The sequence below is a fragment of the Pseudorasbora parva genome, chromosome 23 (assembly GCF_024679245.1).
Source record: "Pseudorasbora parva isolate DD20220531a chromosome 23, ASM2467924v1, whole genome shotgun sequence".
Lineage (NCBI taxonomy): Eukaryota > Metazoa > Chordata > Actinopteri > Cypriniformes > Gobionidae > Pseudorasbora > Pseudorasbora parva.
In genome coordinates, this window is record NC_090194.1 from 1,513,481 (window position 1) to 1,528,173 (window position 14,693).

The 14,693-nt window shown below is 39.5% G+C and overlaps 1 protein-coding gene across 4 annotated transcripts in view; it reads left to right on the plus strand.

Annotated features, from left to right (window-relative positions):
- The window catches only part of LOC137061986 (inactive serine/threonine-protein kinase TEX14-like), a 35,405-nt gene that overhangs the window by 3,657 nt on the left and 17,055 nt on the right, over positions 1-14,693 (plus strand). For all 4 annotated transcript variants that reach the window (XM_067432727.1, XM_067432726.1, XM_067432725.1 and 1 more), the window contains 9 exons: positions 1,504-1,643; positions 2,526-2,610; positions 5,051-5,184; positions 5,293-5,409; positions 7,267-7,390; positions 7,887-8,065; positions 10,413-10,561; positions 10,676-10,866; positions 13,356-13,452. In XM_067432727.1, coding sequence (XP_067288828.1) covers positions 1,504-1,643; positions 2,526-2,610; positions 5,051-5,184; positions 5,293-5,409; positions 7,267-7,390; positions 7,887-8,065; positions 10,413-10,561; positions 10,676-10,866; positions 13,356-13,452 — 1,216 coding nt within the window. The remainder of the gene's footprint in view (positions 1-1,503; positions 1,644-2,525; positions 2,611-5,050; positions 5,185-5,292; positions 5,410-7,266; positions 7,391-7,886; positions 8,066-10,412; positions 10,562-10,675; positions 10,867-13,355; positions 13,453-14,693) is intronic.

Here is a 14,693-nt window from a genome sequence, read left to right on the forward strand (position 1 = left end):
CACTATTGCCCGAGCACAGCACAATCCCATAATCACATGCATCTTTTGTGGTACTTGTGTGAATTGTATTCTCATTGCTTCATAACATTAAAGGGTTAGTTCACCCAAAAATGTAAATTCTGTCATTAATTCCTCACCCACATGCCGTTCCACACCCGTAAGACATGGCTCAGAAAGGCCTTCATTGACACCAATGTCATTTCCTCTCTCAAGACCCATAAAGGCACTAAAGACGTCGTTACAAAGCCCATCTCACTACAGCGGCTCTACAATCATTTTATGAAGCCACGAGAATAGTTTTTGTGCACAAAAAAAAAACCTAAATAACGACTTAGATAGTGATGGCCGATTTCAAAACACCGCTCTCTTTAGCTTCAGAGCTTAATAAATCAGTGTATTAAGTAAAGTAATTTATTTTTTTGGCGAACTAACCCTTAAATGTTGAACCACTGTAGTCACATGGACTATTTTAACCACCTGTGTACATGCTAGGGCTGTCCTCGACTAAGGATTTACACATTCGAACCAGAATTGTCAAATCTTTTTATGGTCGACTGATAGTCAAATCATCTATTTGTGTGTGTGTGTGTGTGTGTGTGTGTGTGTGTGTGTGTGTGTGTGTGTGTGTGTGTGTGTGTGTGAATGGGTTTGGAGGGGCACGACACTAGTCAGCACAAGGGTAAAACTTTTTATTTTCCTTTACACACAGCAACAACTTTTAATAAAGCGACCAAAACTGCCTGCCGACTGACAGATGAACTGACAATGGCTTTATTATTTAGGTTTAAATAAAAGGTAATGTGGTGGATAAACATTCGTAAAACGTTCTCTCATAACATGTTAAAGCCACGATCGAAATACAGAACATCACACAAATATATAAAGGAACATTTTGATAAATAAACCTAAAAAGAATACCTGCCTAGAGAGGAAAAGAACACTTTGAGTGCATTTACATGCACGTTCTTAAGCCGATTATACCTAAAGGGGGTCTCACACCAGACAAGCACATTATATACGCGCAAGCTCAAATTTGAATCGACTTCTAACAGAAGAGCTGCACGATGAGTGTATCTTGTAGCACAGGGTCAAATCAGTACATTGACGATTTGAGGGAAATATTATATAAATTTATTATAAAACCTTGAAATGGCGCTCCATGGCACAGCATTTTAAACGACTTCCTGAGTCGCCGCGGACAGGCACCAAATGCTACTGCCGGGTGTGTGTGTGTGTATGGCGCTGCGCCACGTCTTTATAACACTAATATTGAGCACCCCCATATTGCCAAAATGTTATGATCCTCGATTCATAACACCCGCGAAGATTCGACTGTGGGATCGATGGTCGATTCCTGTCCCGCATATCGATGCATCGAATCTTCGACTATTCGGGTCACCCCTATGCACTTATAAACCGAGTGTGTAATGCACCATTATGCTATACTTGCAGCTTCTGCAGAATAAAGATGCCATCTGTCTAATTGTTCTTCCTTATCTACAGATGCTTGCTTTTCTGAAGAGATGCGAGTCTCAAATGCAGAGGTTGTTGCAGACACATCTGTCCAGTGATGGGCGTCCCACCCCGACCTCCTCAAAGACTCTCCTGAACTCTCCGTCCCTGCTCAAGCTCTTGAGTCCTTGGTAAGATCTGCAGTACTTTTCAATGTGTTATAGTGTAATTTATTCTTGAGAATGTGAAAGTAACAACACCAAGGGCAGTGATTTAAAACTCAGTTAGGGCTGCACAATTAATCGAATTTGTAATCGGGATTACAATTATGGATGTCTCAATTATGTAATCGTTCAATAAAATGTAATCGCAATAAAAGACAAAAAAGCACTATGCAACTTCCCGTCCACTGGAGGGCGCCTATTCAAAACAAAGGTGTAGTTTGATGACGCAAAGTTTGAGCGCAGCATCTTGGGACATGTGGTCTTCACCTCACAGCTGGTGGAAAATAGGACTCTGGCAGAAATCACGTTCATGCATGCGTTCACTTGTTCACACTGCTAAGAGTAAAGCGCTCCTGCCAAATAAAACCCGAAACCGAGGGTAACGCAGATATGACGCAATTGACAGGCGACTCCCTCAAACACTATGCTGACACGTCCCTGTCCTTAGTTAAAATAGCAATTTTCTCACAATTTAGAAATAGTTGGAAACATCTGGAATATTGTAGGTACTCAACTGAACAAAATATATAACACTGGCCTAGTGGTTTTTGGATATTTTACTGCAAAAATACTACATAGTGCACCTTTAATGTGTTTTTTCCCCATTGTTACTTTTTTTTTCTTTTTTTCAAAAGCTTCATTCAATGTAAATTGTGATAACCGTAATTTATAATCGCAATTACAATTTCAGGGGGAATAATCAACAATTATGTTTTTTGTCATAATCGTTCAGCCCTATACTCAGTATGCACATTAAACGGAAACTCAATACAGTACAAGTGTTTTTAGTACAAAAGTAAAAATGAAAGTAAGACTTCAGATTGTTTTTGTTTGTGTCCTTCTCTTCAGGGCATATGAGCTCAGTCATGAAAATAAAACGGGTTATAAGATGTCTGCCTGTGATATGATGATCCACTGTTTTGGCTATGGAAAGGTTTGTGTAAACAATTTGTTCTCTCTTATAGAAAAGATCTCTTTAAGAAGGATAACCCTAAACACACCAATAATGCACATTCTTTTGGTAATTTTGGTAAACTATTTCATATCAATAGCCTGGTTTCACAGAAAGGTTGAAAGGTCCTTAGGGAAAAAAAACATTACTGGTTGCATCTTGAGACAGAACAATGGCACTCATATACACCGATCAGGCATAACATTATGACAGGTGAAGTGAATAACACTGATCATCTCTTGATCACGGCTCCTGTTAGTGGGTGGGATATATTAGGCAGCAAGTGAACAAGAAGTTAATGCTGGTTCTGATAGAAAGCTGTCGGAATACACAGAGCAGCTCAGTTTGTTGGATGCACTATGGGAAGAAGGCGAGCCGGCGGAGGCAGTGTGATGCTTTGGCCAATGTTCTGCTGGGAAACCTTGGGTCCTCCATCCATGTGGATGTTACTTTGACACGCTCCACCTACCTAAGCATTGCTGAGACCATGTTCAGCCTTTCATGGAAACGGTATTCTGGTGGCTGTGGGTCTTCCAGCAGGATAATGCTCCTGACACAAAGCACAAATGCTTCAGGAATGGTTTGAGGAGCACAACAACCAGTTTGAGGCGTCGACTCGGCCTCCAGATTCCCCAGATCTCAATCCAATCGAGCATCTGTGGGATGTGGCGAACAAACAAGTCCCATCCATGGAGGCCCCACTTTACATCTTAAAGGACTTAAAGGATCTGCTGCTAACATCTTGGTGCCAGATACCACAGCACACCTTCAGGGGTCTAGTGGAGTCCATGCCTCGATGGGTCAACAAAAGGGGGACCAACACAATATTATTGTTACGTCTGATCGGTGTATTTTAAGAATGTTGGTAATCAAAAGGTTTCCAATCATATTGACTTCTATTATATGGACAGCAAGTTCAATGGAAGTCAATGGGAACCGAAACTGTTTGGTTACCAACATTCTTCAAAATATCTTAATTTACGTTCCGCAGAAGAAAGAACGCATACAGGTTTGTAAGGACAAGAAAGTGATTATATAATGACAGAATTATCCTTTTACGATTCTTCTTTTCATTAGCATAGCAAAGCTACTAAACACAATGGCCCTCATTTATCAATCTTGCGTAGAAACGGGCGTATACGTTGGCGTAAGATTATGCTTACACTACTCTCACCGCCTGATTTATGAAGCTGTGCGCACCTCTGCAATTCAGGTGTACGCAATACCTGCCTTTGATAAATGCGGCTGCTGAAAACGATCGTCATTAGAATAACACGCCCCTATATTTTCAAGTCTCCGCCTCCTCCACGCCCTCATTTTACGCCATGGACACAGAAGACGACAAAGAAGCAAAACTTCTCCGACGTGGAGATCGGGCGCGTCTCAATCATCTCACTACTCCACTAGTCAGGGCACTGATTAGGACAGAAGTCAATGGCCTGACTCCCTGATCAGTGTCCTGACTAGCCTACTGAACTAGTGAGATGATTGAGCGCCCATCGAGACCATCACCAGGGAAGTGGGAAAAAAAACGAAATTGTTTTATTTGAGAGTTTAAAGAGTGGGATAAAAGGCGCCCACAAAAACAAAATGTGGACCTAAATTAAGAGTACTGTTAATAGTGTGGAGGTTGAGAAGCGCACTCCAGCAGTTTAAATAGCTGTTTGGATGAGAAATTATTACAATGCATTATTTTACAGAACATGTTTTGAAGCAATTAGCATTTAATTTCGTATCACATGTATTGGGGTGTACGATAGGGATGATGATGATGTGATGTGGAGCACCATTCATTCACATTAATAATTGCATGACAATTTGTAAGATTCTTCTTATTATTATGTTTTTTATTATTAATGAAGCTTATTGTTATTTAGAAGAAGAAGGTCGTTATTATTTATGTCATTTTTATTATTTTGTCAGTCTGAATTATTTTCAGTCCCAGTCTGTGCGCAGCTGCCGGGCCTTAAACGTCATAAAGTGCACAGGCTTGCGACTAGAGGAATACATGCCTTCAAATCAAATGCTTGGTATCACACAAATTAAACATTGAAGTCCATGTTGCACAAAAATAAACACTGAAGTTTATAATTACTATGTTGTTGTTGTTGTTGTTGTTTTACAGTGGGTCATAAATTATAATACAGCATATTTTTGTCAGTGCGTTTCGTGGTGTTAGGAATAGTTTTTCTGCGCATTTTCACACTAGCTCAACTGTGCGTACACCACCTCCTGAGCTGGCGTAGGATTTGAGCGTGCCGTACGCCAACGTCCATATTGATAAATCTCAAAGTCACCGTGGGTTTGGGTGTACGCTGGAAATTTGGTGTACGCACTTTTGATAAATGAGGGCCAATGTCCTTTAAGTTTGACAGCTATTATTCCCAGTGAGATATAATAAAGTGTTCTCTAATCATTACAGTTGTGCTTTGAGAAGCCAGGACTGAGTCTGGGATTGGCTGCTTCTGTGCCCTTGATATGTGACAGTGACTTGGGTCAAGCTAATGATGAGCCCCTGAATTCGTTTATGTGTGGATCTTTCATACGCATGACCAAGTAAGACATTGTAATTAATGGCCTTTATTAAATACACTATTGAAGTCACATCAGAGGAAAGATGTAATGGATATTACAGCATTTTATTTTTGTTTAACCATGCCTCAGTTACAGTTGGAAAGGGTGTCGTGTCACCGTTAAAGAGCTGCAGGGTCAGATTTTGCAACAATATGAAGAAAAAGATGGTCTTCTGGATCTGCTCATTTCTGAGCAGGAGTATTGCTGGTAAGAAAAGCTATGAGTGTGACAAACTCAATTGTTTTAGATGGTAGTTTTCTGTATCAGTTTTTCTACTAAATTCTTTTCTTTTTATGTAAATGGTTACTCCTTATTATTCTTTTGAATTGGGATACTTAAAAGACAATAAAAAAAAATATTTCGCACTACATTATCTCCTGTATGGAAGCCTGTTTCCGCCTCTAAATAAAAAAAATAAAAAGAGTAACTGCGACTTTTTTTCTCACAATTCTGACTTTTTATCTCACAATTGCGAGTTATAAAGTCATAATTCTGAGATTTAAACTCGCAATTGTGTGATATAAAGTCATAATTCTGACTTTATATCACGCAATTGTGAGTTGATATCTCAGAATTGTGAGAAAAAAGTGAATTGTGAGATAAAAAGTCGCAATTACACTATTTATTTTTTTTATTTAGTGGTGGAAACGGGCTTCCATACTCCTGTAATGTTGTGAAACTGAATAAAAATAATGTAGATTTTATCCAGTGGGATTGGATGAAGCATGTTGGGCTGTGATATTATTGCTTAATATAATTTTTCCTGTCTACACAGCCTTTTGCAGAAAAAAGTTACTTTAGAAGCAGATAAAGTTATTATTTCAATGAAAGATATTTTCTATAATTAATATCCTATTATCGTTTTTATTTTTACATTTTTTTATTAAAAATTTTGTTGTGTATTTTTAAATTTGTCTAAAAAAATAGTTTTCTTCCAGTTTTAGCTCTAGGTTTTAGTACTCCACGTTAAAATAAATAAAAATGAGAAATCTTGCCTTGGCTAGCTAACTAAATGAAATTAAATAAAATAAGTTTTTTATTTTATTTTGTTAACATTTATTTCAAGTAGGACTGGAAAATTGATTATTATTATACAAGTTAAAATTTTGTGCTTTTGTTTTTATTAATTATAATTTTTATTTTGGTCTTTAGGTTTATTATGTATTTAATCTTGTTTTTTTGTTGATAATGTTCATCGCTATATTTGTTTTCATAGGCTTTATATTACACTTTGTTCGGAGTACAGCATTGGGTAGAATGTGGAATAAAATAATTAAGTAAAATGAATTTTTTTATTTATAATATTTTTAGTTGATTAATAAATATCTGATTAATTTAAAAAAAAGAAGAAGAAGAATATTTAAAAATAATCATTAGTCGTAGCCAGTGTTGGGTGTAACTAGTTACTGTCATTTAATTACTTTTTCCTTGGAAAAGTAAAGTAAGGGATTACTCTTAGTTTTTCCTGTAATTTAATTACAGCTACTTCTGATTTAATTAAACTAAATACTAAATATAATTATACATAATTCAATAGTGGACTTAACATAAACATTTAAAGTCTAACTGTAAAATGCATGTTTGTATGTATCCTTCTCACATTTGTAACACTTTAATCAGTTAATAAGAGTAATTTTTTGTAGTTTTATATTATGTATTTGAATGAATTAAGAGCCGTTTCATGTCTAACCTTGAATCGCTTAACTCGAGGGTTGATTTAGAAAGTAATTAAAAAGTAATTAGTAATAAGTAATTAAATACTTTTTGGAGAGAGTAATTTGTACAGTAATCTAATTACACTATTGAAGATGTAATTAGTAACTAGTAATTCATTACTTTTTTAGAGTAACTTACCCAACGCTGGTCGTAGCCATACTTTTTAAGTAACAGTAGAATCATGCACTATTAAACCAGTGACATTTATCAACAAAAGTAATGATACATTTTGATTTCATGTTTAACCTTGAATACTTCACCCCAAAATGAAAATGTTCATCATCATTTACTCATGTAATTTGAAACCTATGTTATTTGTTGTCCTGTTATTTGTGATGTGCTCTGCAGTCAGGTATCTCACCCACACCTGCTGCTGCTGATGGCCGTGAGCATGACCGCTGGCCTGGGCAGCACAAGGCTGGTCTATGAGCGAGTGAATGTTGGATCCCTGTACAGTCTGCTGCACCAAAGGGTAAAAATTGAGCATTTCAGAAAGCACACATAGACATGACAGAAGTGGGTTTTTATTTTTATTTTATTTTTTATTGAGCATATGTATATTATACAGTTTTCAATCAACATTATAAGAGGGGCTCAAATGTTTTTGTATAAGTGTACATATAAACCAGAACAAGACAGGAAAAAAAGACAAAACAAAGCGGAAGTAGAATACAATTTTGTAGCAAGTAAAATAAGAGTTTATACAGATACTGATTGTAAGAAGTGTATGAAGGGTTGCCAAATATTATAAAAACCTGAGAGATTATCCTTCAACAAATAACAAAGCACATGAAAAAAGAAAAAGTGCTGCACTAATGGACTGACATTTATCACAGCTTGAGAAAGCGTTCGGGGAAAATGCTGTGGATCTTTACTTTTGAAAAATGAAGCCTATGTATAATTTTGAACTGTATAAGACAATGTAGAAGTGGTTTTGTTTTAACTGCGTTCCTTTCCACACTCTGCAGCGGGAAGAGTTTCCTCTACTGCAGCTGGCTGACTTGTTATCAGTGGTGCTACAGGTGTGTGAGGTGTTAATGTACCTGAACGGCCGATCTCTGGTGCTCCGGGCCCTTTCCTCACACACTGTGCTCATAGTGCACCCTGGAGTTGCCAAAGTTACAGGCCTCGGGTTCATGATGCCCAGGTATATGCTCCTTGCAAAAGGCACATATTAAAACATATAGACTCTATATATTTATAATTATTTGAAATTATGAAATGCGCTGGTGTGGACGCTAATATACAGTACATCGGGAAAGTATTCACTTTTTCCACATTTTGTTATGTTACAGCCTTAGTCCAAAATAGATTATGTTCATTAACAATACCCCATAATGACAACGTGTTTGTTTGAAATCTTTGCAAATTACAACCCCAAATCAGAAAAAGTTGGGACAGTTTGGAAAACGCAAATAAAAAAAGAAAGTAGTGATTTCTAAATTTACTTTGACTTGTATTTCATTGCAGACAATATGAACACAAAATATTTCATGTTTTGTCTGGTCAACTTCATGTCATTTGTAAATATGCATCCTTTCCTGTCATTCAGACCTGCAACACATTTCAAAAAAAGTTGGGACAGGAGCAATTTAGGGCTAGTAATGAGGTAAAAGGGTTAAATAATGATGTGATTTGAAACAGGTGATGTCAACAGGGGATTGAAATTATGATTTGGTACAAAAGCAGCATCCAAGGAAGATCTAATCCTTTAGGAGCAAAGATGGGCCGAGGATCGCCAGTTTGCCAACAAATACGTGAGAAAATTTTTGAAATGTTTAAAAACAATGTTCCTCAAAGAAAGATAGGAAGAGATTTGGATATTTCACATTCAACAGTGCATAACATAATTACAAGATTCAAGGAATCTGGAGGAATTTCAGTGCGTAAAGGACAAGGCCGCAAGCCTAAGCTGAACAACCGTGATCTCCGATCCCTCAGGCGGCACTGCATCAAGAATCGGCATTCATCTAGAAGCGATATCACCACATGGGCTCAGGACTACTTTGGCAAACCTTTGTCAAGTACCACAATACGTAGTTACATCCACAAATGCCAGTTAAACTGTACTGTGCCAAAAGGAAGCCTTATGTTAACAGTGTCCAGAAGCGCCGTCGACTTCTCTGGGCTCGGAGGCATCTGGGATGGACCATCACACAGTGGAAATGTGTACTGTGGTCAGATGAATCAGTATTTCAGGTATTTTTTGGGAGGAATGGACGCCGTGTGCTCCGGACCAAAGAAGAAAAGGATCATCCAGACTGTTACCAGCAACAAGTCCAAAAGCCAGGGTCTGTCATGGTATGGGGTTGTGTCAGTGCCCTTGGCAAAGGTAACTTCCACTTCTGTGAAGGCACCATTAATGCTGAAAAGTACATAGAGATTTTGGAGCATAATATGCTGCCTTCAAGAAGATATCTTTTCAATTCAAGACAATGCAAAACCACATTCTGGACACATTACAAAGTCCTGGCTGCGGAGGAAGAGGGTACGGGTACTTGACTGGCCTGCCTGCAGTCCCGACCTGTCTCCAATAGAGAATGTGTGGCGCATTTTGAAGCGGAAAATGTGACAACGAAGACCCCGTACTGTTGCCCACCTTAAGACTTGTTTGCAGGAAGAATGGGACAAAATTACACCTGAAACACTTCATCACTTGGTGTCTTCAGTCCCTAAACGTCTTTTAAGTGTTGTGAAAAGGAATGGCAACATTACAAAGTGGTAAATGCTTTACTGTCCCAACTTTTTTTGAAATGTGTTGCAGGTCTGAATGACAGGAAAGGATGCATATTTACAAATGACATGAAGTTGACCAGACAAAACATGAAATATTTTGTGTTCATATTGTCTGCAATGAAATACAAGTCAAAGTAATTTTAGACATCTCATGTACATAAGTATTTACAGCTTTTGCCATGACACTCAAAATTCTGTTTCCACTGATCATACTTGAGATTCCAACTTTATTGGAATCCACCTGTGGTAATTTCGTTTCTGAAAGGCACACACCTGTCTATATAAGGTCCCACAGTAAACAGTGCATAAAGCCAAGCCATGAAGTCCAATGATTGTGTGATATTTTCCCCCATCTAGCGGTGTAAAGGTATATGACCGTCCAGTGAATATTAGTTTCTGTTCCTCTCAATTCTGATTTCGTTTGAACTCCTACGGTGGCTGATTTAGTCCAAGATTAACATGGCCCTTCACATTCGACACGGTGCCATCGAGTGTTAAAACGCGAAAGGCGAAGCTTGAATTTACGGGTATGTCCCTCTTTGGCTACTGTACTTTCAAAATGGCGACCGGCATTCGAACCCCTCATCCGTATGTATTTTCAATGGCATATTATAAACTTACGATAATACTTTATTACTTGAAAGAAGTAAATATACATTAATGAGCACATTTATTTTTGAAAGAACTACGTGTTTTTAGCATTTAAGAATAAACTAAAAAAGTTACTTTAAGTAATTTGATATGTTTTCCAATCACAGTGAAGGATCGTGCACCTACACTCCTCCTCCTGTTCCTGTGCCTCTCAGCCTGATAAACTGGGCAGCTCCGGAAGTGATTAGATGTAAAGCATGTTCAGGAAAAGCAGATCTCTATAGCGTGTGTGCCCTGATACAGGAGATCTATACAGGTACAGGCTGTGTAATGTAAACTGGCCTTTATCTTTGATATAGAGCTTGTGTAATAGGTCTTGTTTCATGTTGCTAGTTTGTAACTTGTAAAGTGTTTGTGTTGCTTTATACAGATGCTGTGCCATGGGGTCCCACAGATCCACGTTGCATAAAGCGGTCAGTAGAGGCCGGTCAGGCTCTGATGGCACACCCAGCCGTGCCTGAGCCTTATTACCAGTTCCTGCAGACGGGCCTCCAGCACAGAGCCCAGCACCGGACCAGCAGCCTACACGATCTGTGCTACAATCTACGCTGTTACATCAGAGTATGTACATGGGCTTAGTTATGTTTCTGTACCTCATCAAAATGTTTGGGTATTGTTTGAATTTTAAGGTCAAAAACTTTTATTTTGGATTTTGACAGCACTAATAAATATTTATAAAATAGTAGCTATTTAAAGCTACACTGTGTAACTTTTTTAGTTTATTCTTAGCTAAACAGTTCTTTTTAAAAATATATGTAGTCATTAAAGGGTTAGTTCAACCAAAAATGAAATTTATGTCATTAAAGGGGGGGTGAAACACATCCTTCATATCTCCTTTAAAAGTCTTTAGTTTTATTATATTTATAAAAGAAATATAGGCTGTACCGAGTCTTTCCGGAAAAAACGAGCGCCTGGAGGCGTATCGAGTGGGCGGAGCTAAAGAATGCCGAATGCGCAAAGCGGTGACGTCCTCAAGCGTGGAGAAACCCAATGGCTATCTCAGCTAATACAGATAATGATCCACAATCAGATCCGGAGGCTGAAATAAACTGAACAGGAGAAACAGCAACAGCAGGACGTCCGTCTCTGTGGTATGGACTGTATTTAGTGGCCTGTCAACATTTGTGTGTGTTTACTCGCAGTTTATGAGGACATGATTCGGTTTATGGACTATTGTATGCGACTAACGTTAGACCTTAGCAGTAGCAAGCAAAACGGTTTTACACGTCAGACTAGTGTAACGTTATACAGAGAACAACAATGGAGTCCGTTAGCGCATTTGACTGACGAAGCACGCGATCGTGTCGTTTACTGATGTTTACTCACGCGACGATAGCCGACAGCACAGACATCTGAAGCAGTTTAACTCACCGGCTGCTTCCAAAGCAGGACCGAACCTTTATCGCTGGGACCGCTCCGTCAAAAACACACTTCTTTGGTATGATTTGGTGAAGTCCTGTGACAGCAGTGGCGTGGAAATCCACTTTGAGGCGCGACTGAAGCGATGTTGTGAAGCTTCCCGTCATTTCTGCGTTCAAATCGGTTCAAATGCAGCGCTGCCTTCCCAGAATGCTGTGCTGAAGCGTTGAAGTCGCTCGACGTCAACCATAGGAATAAAGTGAAGCGCGGCGCGGACTATAACGACAGAAGTGTTCACGGACGACTGGATCTGCAGCTGAGAGTGTTTATGGGCGTGCATTTCCTCTCTCGCTCTAGTCACGCGCGCGCACCCTACCGGGAGAAGAGCCCGTACGGCCCATACAAGGACCTTCCGCTCTATTAACGTCAAGCCGAGCCATACTCGAAAAAAACTCGCCGAAACTTCTGAGAAACCGGAAGGAGTATTTTTAACACAGAAATACTCCATCAAACGTCCAACATTAGTTTTTGAAACTTTGTCTATGTTTAGGATGGGAATCCAAGTCTTTAACAGTGGAAAAAGCTCTGTGTGCATGAAACAGCATTTCACCATCCCTTTATCTCCTCTCCCTAATTCCTCACCCCGTAAGGGTTAGTTCACCCAATAATGAAATGTCTGTCATTAACTCCTCTCCCTAATGTCGCTCCACACCCGTAAGACCTCCGTTCATCTTCACACACAGTTTAAGATATTTTATATTTAGTCCGAGAGCGTATGCAAGTGTATGCACACTATACTGTCCATGTCCAGAAAGGGAATAAAAACATCATCAAAGTAGTCCATATGAGACATCAGTGGGTTAATTAGAGTCTCTTGAAGCATCAGAAATACATTTGGGTCCAAAAATAACAAAAACTACGACTTTATTCAGCATTGGCTTCTCTTCCGTGTTCCTCCAAAAAGATTCAAACGGTTCATGAATCAGTGAATCGATCAATGATTCGGGTCGCCAATGTCACGTGATTTCAGCAGTTCGGCAGTTTGACGCGATCCGAACTGCTGAAATCACGTGACATTGGCGACCCGAATCATTGATCGATTCACTGATTCATGAACCGTTTGAATCATTAATGACATAAATTTCATTTTTGGTTGAACTAACCCTTTAATGTAAATTTACTTCTTTCAAGTACTAAAGTATTCTGGTAAGTTTATAATATGCCATTGAAAATACATACGGGCGAGGGGTTCGAATGCCGGTCGCCATGTTGCTCCTCCATCTTGAAAGTACAGTAGCCAAAGAGGGACATACCCGTAAATTCAAGCTTCGCCTTTCGCGTTTTAACACTCGATGGCACCGTGTCGAATGTGAAGAGGGGGATTGCTTGAGACTGCTATATACTGACAAATGAAATAACTGCAAATTATAATAGTTTTCTAAAGTAACATCATCACTTGAAGGAACACTCATTGACGAGGTCGAGCTGGAAGTCGTGTTAATCTTGGACTAAATCGACCACTAAATCGACTAATCTTGGACTAAATAGAGTTAAAACGAAATCGGAATTGAGAGGAACAGAAACTAATATTCACTGGATGATCATATACCTTTTCACCGCTAGATGGGGGAAAATATCACACAGTGTAGCTTTAAAGTAAAATTCATTCTCTATTATTATCTAATCTGCAGGAGATAAGAAGCGAGAATAAGAGAAGTGGATGGAACTATTGGTCGGCTCTTCAATGCGTCCCTGACATTAACCAGATGAGGGACCAAGACGAAGCTGGTGAGATTTCCATCCAGCCATGATTCAGGAAACTTTTAGAGCCTAGAAAAAATGATTAAGGGCCCTATCAGACCCTCGCAAGTGTTTTTTGCTAGATTCAGCCGGACGCAGTTCTCACATCCAACTCCACATTGTTTAAATATCAAATGCACTGGCACATCTGTTCCCCCGTGTGTGAGTGTGTGTGTGCGTGTGTGTGTGTGTGTGTGTGTGTGTGTGTGTGTGTGTGTGTACCCATGGGTGTCTGATCTAAACCAGGTGTGTTCAGGAGCATTGTTGGAGCGTTGCTATTGTGAGGAACTGAAAGCCACTGACCATTGACTAACACACACCTGCTCTAAAGTCAATAGTGCAGTATTTCTGTGTTATTTAAAGAGTGTGTTAGTAATATGAGCCTATAGGCGGTGCACAACACACACACACACTCTGATTACACACACAGGGACGCACAGCAGCACACACACATTTAAATATTAAAAATAAAGGATTCCTCTCTGGAGAAGCGTTCAGTCTCTCCTAAACTGTGAATCCGCTCATGGTGTGAGCACAACTGGCTTTTAAAGGCAAAGGGAGATGAGACTTGGGTAAGTTACTCTAAAAAAGTAATGAATTATTAGTGACGAATTACATATTAAATAGTGTAATTAGATTACTGTACAAATTACGCCGCATTCACACGGGGCGTAGGCGTTAACGCTTCCCATTTACTTTGAATGGGTGACATCATCCGTTGCCGAACTGAATTGTGGGTTCCGTCGCGGCGCTTCACTCGCGTTGCAAGCGGCAGAAGTTGAAGAATTCTCAACTTTTCAAGCGCCAGCGCAGGCGTCATCCAATCAGATCGCCGTATGCAAATATCCTACAGCAGACGCTAGCCAATTGCGTTCATTACTGCTCCGTGAACCATCCAGACCACAGACCGTTAAAAATCCATACGCAGCTCCCGGACCACTATGTGATATTCTTCCCGCTGTCGGCGCTTTTTCAGGATTTAATGTACTCAACAGCTTCGTGCACCTGTGCAGTGCGCTGACAACAACTACACGGGCAATCGCACTCGCACATACAACCAAAAAAGGCGCTTTTTTGTGTTGTGTTTTGGTCCAAGCGGCAAGTTAATGTGATTGGCTGTTGTCACTATGACGATCGCGTCAGCACCCAGCTTCAGCCACGCCCTCCGTCAAGCGTTAACGCCTACGCCCCGTGTGAATGCGGCGTTACTCTCTCCAAAAAGTATTTTA